The sequence below is a fragment of the Talpa europaea genome (assembly GCF_964194135.1).
Source record: "Talpa europaea genome assembly, chromosome: 5".
In the NCBI taxonomy this organism is placed as follows: domain Eukaryota; kingdom Metazoa; phylum Chordata; class Mammalia; order Eulipotyphla; family Talpidae; genus Talpa; species Talpa europaea.
This window is the reverse complement of record NC_140071.1, coordinates 115,664,184-115,679,483: the sequence shown is the minus strand read 5'-3', so window position 1 is coordinate 115,679,483 and position 15,300 is coordinate 115,664,184. Positions and strand designations below refer to the sequence as shown.

The following is a 15,300-nucleotide window of genomic DNA, read 5'->3' as shown; positions in this document are numbered from 1 at the left end:
GGGGTTGTGTGAGAAGCTGCCAATAGCTTCATAGTGCTGAGACTTAACCTCTTGCATCACCAGGGAGGCCCTCTGCTAAATATTTCTTTCTTTTCTTTTTTTCTTTTTTTTTTTTTTTTAAAGATTTATTTATTTATTTATGCAAGCACTAGTTACAGTCAGAAGCGCGGGACGGTGAGAATTCACCAGAGCCAGAGCGGGGAACAGAACAGGCAGACCGACGAAATACACTGCTGAGGGGAGCAGCCGACGGCTGGGGATCGAACCGGCGCTGCAGAGGCTGTGGGCAGCTTCACAGCCCAGTGCTCAACCGCTGCATCACCAGGGGAGGCCCTCTGGTAAACATTTCTAATGGGATTTAAAATGGATTCTTAAAATCATTTTTAAGATTTTGCTTGGGGGCCTCCTTGGTGGCACAAAAGGTTAAGTCTCAGCACTATGAAGCTATCAGCAGCCACTGCCACAAGCAAGCTTCAAAGGAGCTAACTTACCCAGGGAGCTAACTTCTCCACTGCTCCCCTCAGCAGTGTATTTCAATAGATCTGCCAGTTCTGCTCCCCACTCTGTCTCTGATGAATCCTCTCACCGCACCCCTCCCACCTTTGTCCTACACCCCAGTTTTGTATGCATAAGTAAATAAAATAAATCTTTTAAAAAAAAAAAAGATTTTTCTTGGGTACTTGGCAAAGAATAAAACATGCATTGCCAATCATGTTAAATGACCTTTTGGGTTTCTTAAAGTTTGTTAAGAAGTTGCTTTTATATGTTAAGTACTTATTGATCTAGGATCTTTCAGATGCTCAATTTTATTGGCCATTTTTAAAAATCTAATCGAGGCAGTAATAATACCTTTTAGATTTGTGAATATAAGGTAACTTTAAAAGTGCTTTGCAATTATTAAGTTTATTAAAATACTAGTTTTAGTAGGTTTCTTTTGCCTCTACCTATAGTATTAGATTGTACTCATAGGTATTTTTAAAACATTCATATAGTTTATTCTTTGAAGCAGATAAACATTGCATAGCTTCCTTATTTATGTTATTTGCTTGCAAATTTTTTATTAGTTTAAAGGTAGTTCAGTTTAATTGAAGATTAAGTGATAAAAATGTTGAGCTAGTAAAGTCTAAATTAAGACTATGACTATACGTTTGTAAAACATTCTTTTATGTTTAAGAATTTTTATTATAAAAAAATCACAGAGTTGCTTTAAGAAGTAAACATTCTTGAATATTTGTACTTTAAAAAAATCCTACCTACCAGAAAACTTAGTCTGGTTTCACGGACAGATGGAAAAAAAAATCTGAAATGATTAGGTGTATATTTTTTTTAAGCAGAATTTTATTTATGCATGTTTTAGGAACATATTTATTCAACAAAAACTGAGAGTCTACTGCTGCAGTCTCAGTAACGCGTATATCTTACTACTGTACTGAGATATTGTGTTAGCTGCTGTATATACACAGGTGAACCAGACAGGGCCCTTCAAAATGAACCCCTTTGTAAGTGCCCTTAAAACTGAGTTGCTGCTCTTGCTCAGGTAGGATCCCTGAGGTGGAAGGGAGCAGGTTCAGGCCAAAAAGTCTGGAATTGAGTGACCTCTGTGTATTTTGTTGATTTAGTTCATGTTAGCAAATTTTATTTTAAGTAAGCTTGTTATCCTCGACATTAAAAAAATTGCTTTTTATGTAGCCTGGGACTCTTCATTGTCATGGGTTCTAAGGTTCTTCCTGCAGAGCTGTGCAGTGTAGTCCTTTGTAACTTTGCTGGGGTATTAGTTTGCTTCAGCCTTCCTGAGGGGTGGGGATGAGAGGACCAGATACCAGTGAGTGCCGGAACTGCAGTGGGCATCAGGGAGTTGAACAGACATCATTTCTCTGTGAAAGATGGCCCCATACAGTTGATCGTGACTTCATGCACTGCTTTCCAGGGCTCCGTTGCTCTTTCTGTTTTGCTTTTCTTCGTTTGAAAAATGGGATGCTGACAATGCCTACCTCTGAGCGTTGTTGTGAGGCGTGATGAGTGCCAATATTCCTCCATTGTGACTTGCAGACAGTGTTTCTTTATATTCCCAGTGTCCAGCTGCCCACAGCACTTGGCACAAAGCACTGATTGAATGGATTTTTTTCCCTGAAAAAATCCTGATAGGTAGATATCACAGTTCTCATTTTTCAGTTGATAACCAGAATAGGGTATTGACCAAGCCACAATAGTTAAATGAAAAGCTGGAGTGCATTTATTGAATGAAGATCACTCAAACCCTGGTGCTGTGTGCTCTCTCTTGTCCCGAAAGCCCACTGAAAGGTCCAGGCCTTCTGTCATGGGGCCAGCAGGAGGAGGAGAGATGTGGGGTCCAGAATGTAGCATTTAACACTTCTGAGACCTTGTGAAGTCACCCAAATGCCTAAGACCTAGTTTTCCCCACCTATTAGGTAGAGATAATTATCTCTGCCCTGCCTGTCATTCTGGGTTATTGTGGGAACCAAATGACATACTAGATCTACTAGCACCCATGCCAAGATGTAGAGTATCTTAATTATCTTTTAATTGTCCTGTAATTTATAATGATTTTAGACAGCTTAAGTGAGACTGGGTTTGAATCCCAATTTTTCCACTTACCTAACCTCTCACCGCCTCCATTTTTCATCTGCATAGGCAATAATGATGGTTCTTTTTTCATAAGCTTGTTATGAGGTTAAATAAGTGAATACATGCCAAGTGTTAGAACAGGGCCTGTCACACTAAGGTCTCACTGAGTGCTCAGTTATTATTGCTTGTTATTGCATTTTGATATCTTACCATGGCAGTGCTTTTGAAAACCACATTAGGGTTGAACGAATCTACTTCAGATAGCAGAAACAAACTAAGAAAATTATTATGGTCAACATCATGTCAGACTTCTGCCCTCAAATCCAAATCCTTTTTTTTTTTTAACCAGATGTGCCTTGAAATTTAAGAGGGTTGGGACTGATATGCTTGTATGTATTTTATTTTATTTTTATGTTTTTAAAGATTGATTTATTTATGCGTACAAGAACTGGGTTACAGGGCCTGCCCTGGTGGCTCAGCAGTTGAGCGCTGGGCTGCGAGGCTGCCTGCAGCCTCTGTAGCGCTGGTTCATTCCCCGGCCACCGGCGAGGGTCCCACAAAAAAAAAAAAAAAAAAAAGAACTGGGTTACAGGCCAGAGGTGTGTGTGTGGGGTGAGAGGATTCACCAGAGACAGAGTGGGGAACAGAATAGGCAGATTGACTGAAACACCCTGTTGAGGGGAGCGGCGGGTGAGACAGGAGAGGTCTACTGTGCCATATGGGCAGCTCCCTGGTTCGCAGATTGAACTTTTGCTGCAGAGGCTGCGGGCAGCCTCATATGTTGTGTCTTAACCCCTTGTGCCACCATAGAGGCCCTGTATGTATTGTAGACTTGAGTTGGATCTTGCCTAATGAAGTCATAAATGAGATAGCAGTACAATTCCTTTTGAAGGAGCATTGACATGTAAGAAAAGCTGAAAGATAATTTAGGTAATTTATAGCAGTATTTTTGGAGAGTAAATTTAAGTTGTGATAACTTCTATATCTGGTGTGGCTTGGGAGGGAAATATTAACGTATTTGTGCCATTGTAATATTTATTTTTTGACTGTAACATTTGCTCAAGGAACTAAAAGCTGTCTCTTTACTGCATAGCATTTACAGATAACACTAACTCCTTTATGCTACAAGTCATGAAAGTTTATGTCTGAGAGGTGACGTCCTAATTATGAAGTGTTATAATACCTTAATTCTGGGCCCCTGGCATGCTCTTTCTATAGGAAGTCTGCGGTCCTGCAGTTCTTCGGACTGCTTTAGTAAAGTGATGCCACCAAGGAAAAAGAGAAGACCTGCCTCTGGGGACGATTTATCCGCCAAGAAGAGTAGGCATGACAGGTATGTCACAGAGACACTAGGTCAGAACTGATGACATCCATGTTAAAGACACACCATCCTATCCTCCCTAGCCCAGTGTGGGTCTTCCAAGTGTACAAATGCCAACTGGAATATTGCTTTGTTTCTGCCAGGTGACCTTCCAATGTATAATTATTTCGTGATTTTACTTTCGATGTAGGTTTATTTAAAAAAAAATTAGAGTTCTTCGAAATTAAACCTTCATCTTAGTACACTTATCTTCCAGAACTGGTATAGACTTCCTTTCAAGGGCTTGTTATCTGTGCCTGCTGGGAACTGCAGATTGGTGTGTATCTATTCTGTGAGAGGGTCTTGCTCACTAAATACTGCCACAGAAGTCTTGTAATTGCCTTTGCAAAGGACTAAAGGATCTGAGTCCTTGGCTGCAGAGAGCTCCTGTCCTGAATATGCTAAACTTGCCTGGGACATTAGCTGAGCTGAGATTCTTTCTCAGAAGAGTCACAGTTTGTTAGAAACTGTGAAAATCAAGACTGTTTAACCCCCTTTTTTTCAGACAAGTGAACTGTTAATTTTGGCAACTCCAAAGATCTGTTATACTTGTTTATTTTAGACATCTTTACTGTTTCACCCTGATTTTAATGTCATTTTTTCCTCTCTACCTTAAAGAAAAAAAACATTGAACAAACATTGTAGTTTTAATCTTTTCTGCCTTTTTCCATCTTCCTGAAGACAGAAGCTCTGTAGGTCACTTCACTGATGGGGCTGAACTTCCACATCTATAAATCAAAGAGATTAGATTTTTCTGTTCTTTCTTACTGAAATACTTCATTTTTCTACAACTTACAAGGATAGAGAGATGGACTGTAAAATAATGTCTTACTATATCTTAGATGAGCAGAAAATATTATCTGAAAGAAGATAGCAGCGGTTTAGAAGATAACCACCAGCAATATTTAGACCAGTAATTTTTTAGCTTTCATGTTACTTGACAATCTTCTGGTGATTAGATGTTTTTATCAGTGAATTATTAAGATCTAATAATTATTTGGCATTTTGTGACCATCTGTAGCACTTTGTATTTTTCACCACAGTCTGATACTAATTTAGTATGGAAAAGCTAATTTAAAAACTGGTGAGCAGGGTTGCAGAAAAATGTACCCTTATTGATAGCACTTCAGGGGTCATCCAAGGAAATTAGGTATCCTTCAGCATTATGAGTTTTATCATTGGTTTTTTTTTCCCTTTTAACTTTAGTTACATACCATAATTTGTACAATTTCAGTGTACAATTCAGTGATTTTGACTAAACTGTCAGAGTTGTGCAGCCATGGTTAAACCAGTTTTAGAGGATTCGTATCACCCCAATCCATAATGCCTATTCACAGTCACCTTCTGTTTCCATCCCCAGCCCCAGGGCAACCATGAAGCCATTTCTATCTCTAGAGATTTGCCTTTTCTGGACAGTACATATAAATGGCCCTATTGTGTCTTGCTCCTTTTACTTATGATTTTGAGGTTTATCCATATGGTAGCATGTATTAACATTTTATTTCTTTTGTTTGCTGAGTGGCATTCATTATTCCTCTTTATGTAGGTTTTTTTGTAAGTAGGTAAAACCTTACTCTCTTATGTAGGTCTTCAGATTGTTGATCAGTTACAGACTTTGAGCTGAGCTAGGAATGTCTGCGTCCAGAGTTGGAGCATTCTTGTTTGAATGCTTGGGCAGTATCCACCTTTCTTCTTAGGTAGTATGAATTGACTACCTTTTATAGAATAAATACAAAATTGGTGGTTTATAGTTTCAGTAATTTAACACCTTATAACCATTTTATTTATTTATTCATTTTTGTATGAGAACCCAGAGTCTTTAATCAGAGATTATATACAGATATTCTTGTGAAATCTAGGTCATGAGTAAACACTCATTAAAAAGGAATTACATATGTTTTTTATATTTTTAATGTAAATAACAGTCATTTATACATGTTTATTTAATGACAGCTTATATATGACTAAGGGGTAAACTGAAATAAACTTTGTATCAGTGTCACTGTTTTAAACAAACTGCTTCCTCTCTCCTTCCCAAGTAGGGAACATCTTGGTCCTCAACCCTGGGTTATCATGAAATAAGGAATTCTTGTGGAAGCTCCCAGGGTTGCAGGAGGGGGTTGCTATGTTTCCTGTTAGTTCTCTTGCTTTTACTGGGTGTTCCCACTAAGTTGTAGGGTTTCTCTATACTGCGATCTCCTGAGGTCTTTAAGGTTGCACTCATCAGGAAACCATCCAAGGAATTTTCTCTTGTCACCCTTACTCCTGGAGACTGGTACATGATTTGATGGTTCTTTTTGTTTAATGTTTTCTTAAGGTGACTGATACTGACATGTCCTTCCTTAGACTGCTCTTTGCCCAGCCTGACTGGTAAGACACAGAAGTCAGGAGAACTTAATGCAGAGGCATGAGGAAGCTGTAGGGTCATTGATTGAGGAAAATACTTTAAACATTTCTTGCTGTCATTCTGCAGTTAGTTCTGGGTACTGAAGTAGAGAGAGTCTATCAATACCTTTTTATTCCATTCTTATCACTGTTTGCTAATCAGAGAAAAAGCTGTATTAAATGCTTACCATTTAATTCTACAGTGGGTATGAACATACTTAAAACTGTAGTTTTAAAAGCTGAAGCTTCCCACTGCAGGAAGTAAAATATTTAAGATATACTTGAGATAGTGATTGAATAGATGTCTGGTTTGGGTAAAAGAAAAAAAAAAATCTCTTTAAAAAAAACTCAGCTTCTTTAAGTAATTTAAAACTGCTTTTTCAATTTCTAGTATGTATAGAAAATATGATTCAACTAGAATAAAGACTGAAGAGGAAGCCTTTTCAAGTAAGAGGTGCTTAGAATGGTTCTATGAATATGCAGGTAGGTAATCATTTATATCATCTAACACTGACCCCCATGAAAGCAAAGAATACCTTAGAGGGAATTAAAGAATAAAAAATAGGTACTTTTCAAATTTGCTGCAGTGTGTTTGTGTGTGTGTGTGTGTGTGTGTGTGTGTGTGTCCGTGTCCCTGTCCCTCTGTGTTTGAGGGAGGGAACATAGTTGAAACAAATCACCCAATGTCCTATTTATAGCCGGCAGCTAAGCCAAAGAATTCAGAACACTAGAAGGGAACTGAAAAGATGAAATGTACTTGGGAGGAATACTTTGGATTGCTTGGAAACCTATTTAGAATGTTGGTAACGGGTGATTATTTGGTTTACGCATCAAAGTTAAAATAAGCCTTGCTGCTTTAAACCTTTATGTGGTGCAACAGAATTTCCTATATTAAGTGTCTTTTTTTGAAAGATCATTTGGCAGAAAATGTTTGTCTTGTTATTTAAAATGTCTTATATTCAGTCCCATTTTTGCAAGCATTATAATTGGTTGGTTAATGTAATACTGAAATCTAAGGTTTGTTATTGTGACTGCATATGTTGTAAAGAAGAGAAAAGCAATTTTTCAGACAACTTTGAGCTGAGGGCTTTTGAACCTTTCCTCTTCACTTCATTTCCGGCCACCTTTTACCTATCATATTGACTGTTGCAACAACTTTAAAATGAGTTTTCCTGTTAGTAGCCACTGCTCCCAACCAGGTTCCCTGTGTCTTCTGTTATTAAAAAACAACAACAACAACAAAATGATCTACAGGATTAAATGATCTACAGGATTCCCTAACAATCCACTCCACCTTCAGCTGATAATTAAAATCCCCTGCTACCTAACTCACTCACTGTTATGCCTTTGGAGTGTTTTTCTTCACTTTTCCATATGACAAGCTGTCGTACATCTTTTAATCCCCTTAATTAGTGTAATAGCCTCTATGTACTCCCACAGGACAGTTTTCATAACTAGTATTGATATCCATTTATTGGCTATCAAAATGAGGATTCCTCTTGTGCCTTGATCTTATCATTTTCCCCCTCCCATTTCTTCCCCTCCCCTCTCTCTGATGAAAGAAACCCTTGCATTTTTGGCTCCAGAGATTTTTCCAGGGGCCTGGCAGGTAAGCCAGGCCACACCAGTCAGATAAAGTTTCCTGGGATTTTCAGATCGAGGCTGGTGGTGAACTTGGAAGGATGTGATCCTGACTGCTATAGTTCTGGGACTTCTGTTAGTTACCCTAGTATCTTTCTAGTTAATTTCCTATGGTCACATGAACTAAATTAGGCTGAATTTTCTTTGTAGGGCTTAGCACTAGGGCAAACACTTATATAGTCTTAGAATTTATCTGTTTTCATATTCATGTCATTAGAACATGCATCTCTTAGAGATATTTTGTATTCCCAGTAAAAGTAATTGGTAATTTCCAGGTGCTGAATGAATGGCGATTTTCTTATTTTTGTATCACTCAATTATGAAGATCTTTGGCTTTCTTATTTTGGTTCACCTGTATTGTTATGAAAATGTTCTTTAAAATGGAAATTTTAAACAGGAGAGGTATGCTTAGTCCCACCATCATAACACAGCTCTGTTGATTTGTGTGTATGTTTTCCTTAACAGGCAACCATAGATTTTTCCATAGTATAAGCCACAGTTCTGTTTGCTTTAAAAAGAGAGCAGGCTACAATTTTCTTTCTTTGCTTTTCTCTGGTTGTGGAGGTGACGTGGGATAAAGATTAAGTCACATTCTTTTGGTTCCTCAAGATTGCTGCTGGTGCTTCCTTATAGTTCATTCCTGTAGGAAGTTTTTGTGGGTGTGGCTCTATTTTTTTATACCCTTCCTCCTCCCCCCCTTTTTTCCCTTCCTTTTTTGAATCTTATCAGTAAGGAAAAAGGGTTGACTTGGGAATAATTAAAAGTCCCAACTGACGCTTGCTGTCTCCTTCAGTGTCCCAACCACGCCAATAGAAACTGTAGGTCAGTATTATTCAAGAAAAAAACCTGTGGTAAGAAGGTGCAGGGTGAACGTCAGGTTGGTCTAGAGGATGAGTCTGGGACAGGCTGTGAGGCAGCAGGCCCCTAGATGCTAGAACGAGGAGGCCTTTTCATTTCCCTAAGGAAAGAGCCAGTTGGCTTGGGTTGAAGATAAATGCTATCTCCCTGCACCAATTTTGAGGGGGAGTAGAAGGGCTGTAGGGGCCTGGGTGGACCTGGACATGTTTAGGGGCACTGTTCACCCCCCACTCTGCTTTGAATGACTCCTGTAGCCTGAACTCCCCTCCTCTTGCTTCTCTCTGGCCAGTTGACCCCGTTCTGCATCCACTCCATGACGCTGCTCTCACCTTTTAAATCCCTGTCAACTCAAATTTCTGATTCTTAGAAATTTAATAAGTAAAACCTTTTCCACTAGGGGTGCTTCCTTTCTTTGTTGTTATTACTGGTTTACTCCTTTTTTTACTTTAATACTTTAGTTCCTTAGATAATTTGAGACTTTAGGAAGGATTGTTGGGGCCATCGTTGCCGGGAGCGTGGTGTTTATGCCTCCACTTGAAACTGGAATCCTTGTCTTTTCACTAGAATGAAAATAATCAGTTTTACATAAATATTTTATCAAAATAGTTTCTGCTTTCTAAGCCCTATGCCTAACAATAAGGAGTTAAACCACATATACAGGTGCCAGCATTGACTTCAGAGTTACACTAAAGCTCACCTATTTAGGTCAAAACTGCTTTACAAGTCCGGACTGTAGGCCCTTAGTCTCTACTTTGGATTCAGTTCTGTAGCAGAATTGTTTTTTCCATTTATCAAAATGAGATCAGGGACCAGGAGCCAGGTGCTCAGTGACCAGGTGGTCTGTCAGTGATGCTAAAAACTGCCAAAGAAGACAGCGTGGCCATGTTTATCTCAGTGGTGTAGTGTGGTGTAATTACTGAAACTTTACCAGGCGGGTCTTGAGCCTTCACGAAAGATCAAATATGTTTAATTAGGAGCCTCTGCTTATGATGATAGGGGAAGTAGGCAGACCACTTTTCTGTAGGTTGTTGTCAGATCTGACTTCCAGATGTACCTCCAACACCTTGTCACCATCACATTTCAGAGCTGATATTTTAGGTATAATTTAAAAAAAAATTATCTTCCTTGAACCCTCCTTTTATCCTGCTTTGTGTTGGCCTTAAGATAATAATTTTTCTTTAATCTCTCAGCCTAGATACTTTACAGTAGTGGAATGATGGAAAGAGCTATGAACATATGCATAGAGACATGCACATGCCCAATATATTGTGGAGCAATATAAAATGTATCAATTAACAAGAATAAAGTAATTGTATAGGCTCTTCCATAGGAAGATTATCTTACACATTCAGTGAAAAAAGTAAGGTGTAGAATTTATAGGGATAGCATGAGCCCATGTGTATGGATAAAGAAATTTAAAACTGTGTTTCGGGCCTCCCCGGTGGCGCAGCGGTTGAGCGCTGGGTTGCGAAGCTGCCGGCGACCTCTGCGGCGCCGGTTCGATCCCCAGCTGCTCCCTGGCCACCGGAGGAGGGTCCCACATGGCGCGCAGACCTCTCCTGCCGCCCGCTGCTCCCCTCGGCAGTGTACTTCGGTCCTTCTGCCTGCTCTGCTCCCCGCTCTGGCTCTGGTGAATTCTCTCACCCTCCCGTGCTTCTGACTGTACCCAGTGCATGTATAAACAAAAACAAACAAATAAATAAATAAATAAAACATGCCTCTATTAAAAAAAAATTAAAAAAAAAAACAAAATAAAACTGTGTTTCACTGTGTCTGCTTTCTGAACTATATGCCCAACAATAAGGAGTTAAACTACATATACAGGTACCAGCATTGACTTCAGAGTTACACTAAAGCTCACCTATTTAGGTCAAAAAAGCTCTACAGGGCCTCCCGGTGGTGCAGCGGTTGAGCGCTGGGTTGCGAAGCTGCCTGCGACCTCTGCGGCACCGGTGCGATCCCCGGCTGCTCCCCGGCTATTCCCTGGCTACCGGAGGAGGGTCCCACATGGCGCGCAGACCTCTCCTGCCGCCCGCTGCTCCCCTCAGCAGTGTACTTCGGTCCTTCTGTCTGCTCTGCTCCCCGCTCTGGCTCTGGTGAATTCTCTCACCCTCCCGCGCTTCTGACTGTACCCAGTGCTTGTATAAACAAAACAAACAAAAAAAACAAACCAGCAAACAAATAAATAAAGCATGCCTCTATCCAAAAAAAAAAAAAGTATTAAAAAAAAAAAAAAACTACAAGTTCGGACTGTAGGCCCTTAGTCTCTATTTTGGATTCTGTTCTGTAGCAGAATTGTTTTTTCCATTAATAAAATTTGGGTCAGGTTTATGTATTAATACAGAAAAAATAGCAAGCTAAAATTTAAATACACTGAGTTTTCTTCTAATAATCAAGATAACTAGGAATACATAGAATAAGATATAAAATGAAGGAAAAAAGAAAACTTAAAAAGGTAAAATTAAACATGAAACAAAACCTTTTGCAACAAAATAGTACATTTATGATTAGAAAGAAAATAACAGCATGTAGAAAAGGTATTTGCTCTGCCTTGTTTTATGTGGAAGGTCCCTAGTTGCTACTTTAGGGGTGTCCAAGGATTTGAAGAAGTGAACTAACATAAAACTTGCCAGTAAATACTATAAGTGATTTTAATATTCATCCTTTGTTGAGAACAATCATCTTAGACCTTTATTGTGGTCTAGTTATTACTTTGTATTAAAGTTAATCTATGCTTTTTCTCCCTTCCTGAAGGGCAGACAGCATGTTTTATTCATCTTTAGTAAGTAGCACACTGCTTAGTTCCAGGATGTGTCCAGCAGATGTTATCTGAAACTGAGGCATGTTACGATGGTAAATTCTGCTGGATTTGATGAATTGTTAGATCTAGAAGCTGTGGAAAGATTGTCAAGTGATTCCTAGATTCTGGTGTTCATTCATATAATATTTATTAAAGTTTATTGAGCAAGTATTCCATGTCAGGTGTTTGTAGAGGTTATAAGAACACAAATAGCTCTTATTTGAGGAACATGAAGGGAAAGACAGATGGGCTGGGTTTTAATATAGCTGTGCTCAGTGGGTGACGCATTCCTAGCATGGTTTGGGTCATAGGGGACTGTCTGGCCCAGCCTCTCAGGTAGGGCTGGAGAGATTAGGAGGACTGTCTGTCTGGTTTCAGTGTTAAAGACTGAACAAGTTAGCCAGGTAAGATGGGGCAAGGGAGAGGTAGAGGGACTGAGGCCACAAAGAGTAATGTGATGTTGGGTATGTGTCAGGGTGCTGGTGCAGAGTAAACCACAGGTAATAAGTGTGTCTAGATCTTAGTTTCATTCATTTGGTAATATTTATTGATTTATTTCTTTCCAAGAAATATGATTTAAAGGTGGAAATATAGGAGGCTGAAGAGGAAGAGGGGCGCTCAGGCACACTAGATCATAGAGAATCTTTTTAATATCTCAAGACTTTGGACTTGAGACAGTAAGAAACCACTGAAAAATTTTAAGCATGTGGGGTTTGTGTTTGAGATAATTTAGGTCATTGAGTGGCAGCATGGGTGAGAGAGGTGATGAAGGACTGATTTGGGAATGTATGAGAGATGATAAAGTCTGAACAAGCCAGTGCAGGTTTGGTGTAGTTAAGAAATATTAGGAAGTATAATTGGCAGAACACTTGATGGTTGATTGGATGTGGAAAGTGTCAGAAGAAGGGAGGAATACAGGATGACTCTCAGATTTCTATTTCCGGTGGTACCGCCAGCTGACACAGAATTCAGGAAGATGAAGGGACTTTACATGGAGAGAAAATAGGCTCAATGAGGTGGTGGTTGATAATGTGGAATGCTGGAGGAGTAGGTATGGAGCAGAAGATAATTTAAATTGTGGCAGTTAAACAGGTGGTTGGGGTAGTCAGATGGTGATGTGGTAGACAGTACAAAAGTAAGGGGGAATGTGTGGGCCAGAATGAGATTGGAATAGTGCCTAGAACTGTTGTTGTTGTTGTTTTTTTAAAAGATTTATTATAGCATACAAGAACCGGGATACAGGCCAGAGGTGTGGGGGGTGAAAGGATTCACCTGAGACAGAGGGGGGAACAGAACAGGCAGATTGAAATACATTGCTGAGGGGAGCTGTGGGAGAGTCAGGAGAGGTCTGCTGCGCCATGCGGGTAGCTCCATGGCCGAGGATCAAACTTGTGCTGCAGTGGCTGCAGACTGCTGCATAGGTTGCCGTCTTAATCCCTTGCGCCAGCAGGGAGGCCCCTAGAACTGTGTTTTTGTTTGACATTCCTTATGGAGAGTGCATAGAATGGATTTAGAAGAGGTTTAAGGATGGAACTTTGTACATCAAATTCAACAAGTTGCGAGAAGCAAAGGAACTCATACAGAAGCCAGAAGAGTAGAGGTTAGGAGGAAAACCAGATTAGAAGTAGTACTTCTAGAAGCTGTGGGTGGAGAAATTTTGCCAAGGAACAATTGCTTATTTTCAGAAAGCACAGAGGTCAAATAAAATAACGATTGACTATGTCTGTTAGATTTGGCAATTAGGGGCTTATAAATGACCTTGACAAGAAGAACCTCCATGAAGAGATAGAAACAAGACACCAAATTGTAGTAGTTGAAGAATGAATGAGAAATAACATAGAGATGGAACCTGTGGACAGTTCTTTCAGGAAGGAGAGCTAAAGTTCAAGTGGGAAGAGTCTTTATTGCCTTATGAAGAATAAAAAGACTACTTAATTTTTTTCTGTGTAAAATAAACAATTATGCAATTTCCTATTTAATTTTATAAAGGCTATTTTGTCATTTTTTCTACATTTCCAAAAATTAGATTTATATATTAAAGTTATACCAAAATAGGAAAAGATTTTTAAGCTAAAAGAGCAGGAATTGAACTCAGGCAGCCTTATCTTTAGACATAAAATATATGTACAGTGTCCATAGGTTGAGGGACATTGTGATAAATTGACTTAAATGATTGTACAAGAAAGATTTCCCTTTGATCCATTTGAAATTCCAGAATATTTTTCAATTTAAACCAGGTGATTTCTTTCTTCATAAGGAATTATGGCCTTTAAGGGTTACTTGATTTTAGTTTACTTTTAATAATAAATATTTTGACATTATATTACTACTGCAGTAGTAATACTATGCATGGTTAGATTTAATTTATATAAGATTGCATTTCATCACAGGTACTGATGATGTTGTAGGTCCTGAAGGCATGGAGAAGTTTTGTGAAGACATTGGTGTTGAACCAGAAAATGTAAGTCTAACTTACTAAGTTGAGCGAGCGAATCAGTTGATTAATTTTCTTAAATTTTTTGTCCCTTGACAAATAAAACATAATAAAGAACTAATGGTATGTTTGTTTTCATGTGGCAATCTAAGAAATAGGTTCCAGTTCTAATTTGAGTTGTAAGCAGAAATTTTTGCCATATTGGTATGGTGTAAAATACAGTCAGTCTTCTTCTCTTTTATTATATTTCTTGTTTCCTGAAGGTACTGTAATAAAGTAATTAAACTACACCTTTAAAAAGTGGTGTGGGCATGTGCATATACAGTGACAGATGAGATGGGGCATGGTGTCACTGTGCATTGTGAACCTTTGTCCCCCTTCTCTCTAATGTAGAGCATGTCCAGTAGTTAAAATAACTAAGTTATTCATAAGGATTTAGAGTAGCTTGTAATTATCATGAATGTTTCACAATTTTCACTTCCAAGTAAATTTCATTCAGAAAGTGATTGCTTTTAAGTATATGTCATTAAGTATTTCCTTTTAAAAAATGTGAAGTTATTTTATATGCTTAGTTATTTTTGTGTAACTTCTAATGATGTTAGTGTTGAATATTTTTTCCTGTTCCTACACTTTTCTCTTACACGAAAATAAAAAAATACAAGCCCTGGTTCATTGACCATGCAGGTGAATGTATTAGCTTCTAGTTCAACAAATGTGTGTAAGATCCCAAATGAATTTATGATTTGGAAGAGCTCTCAGGAGATCACCTCCTTCATTCAGACTGTTGGCAAGATACTTGATGTTCATGCATATGTCATGCTCTTCAAGAAAAGTAGGAATTGATACTTCACACTTTTTTCTTAAAACCTTTTTTTGCCATTATCATTTCTTGGCCCTCAGTAAAACTTTCAATCTTCTAAAAAGCCTTGGAATATCTTAGATTTATTATGTGGCTCTTTGTCTTGTTCTTTTTATTTTAATGTGATCCAGTTTGGTGTCTTAATAAATTATTCAATTTGGCTTAAAGTTTTGGGGACAATTGGGTCAATAGTATTTTGCTTAATCTCAGTACACAGACTGCTCATAAGCATAGAAAGAATATGTCACTGACTTTTTTTTTTAAAGATTTATTTATTTATGCATACAAGAACTGGGGTACAGGCCAGATGTGTGGGGGGGTGAGAGGATTCACCAGAGACAGAGTGGGGAACAGAACAGGCAGATGGACTGAAATAC

General features: G+C 38.7%; 1 protein-coding gene across 1 annotated transcript in view; it reads left to right on the top strand.

Annotated features, from left to right (window-relative positions):
• Window positions 1-15,300, top strand: part of DCUN1D4 (defective in cullin neddylation 1 domain containing 4) — a gene marked incomplete at both ends in the record, with an annotated part of 65,087 nt that overhangs the window by 23,725 nt on the left and 26,062 nt on the right. The window contains 3 exons of the mRNA XM_084233841.1: window positions 3,805-3,919; window positions 6,723-6,814; window positions 14,021-14,091. Coding sequence (XP_084089967.1) covers window positions 3,805-3,919; window positions 6,723-6,814; window positions 14,021-14,091 — 278 coding nt within the window. The remainder of the gene's footprint in view (window positions 1-3,804; window positions 3,920-6,722; window positions 6,815-14,020; window positions 14,092-15,300) is intronic.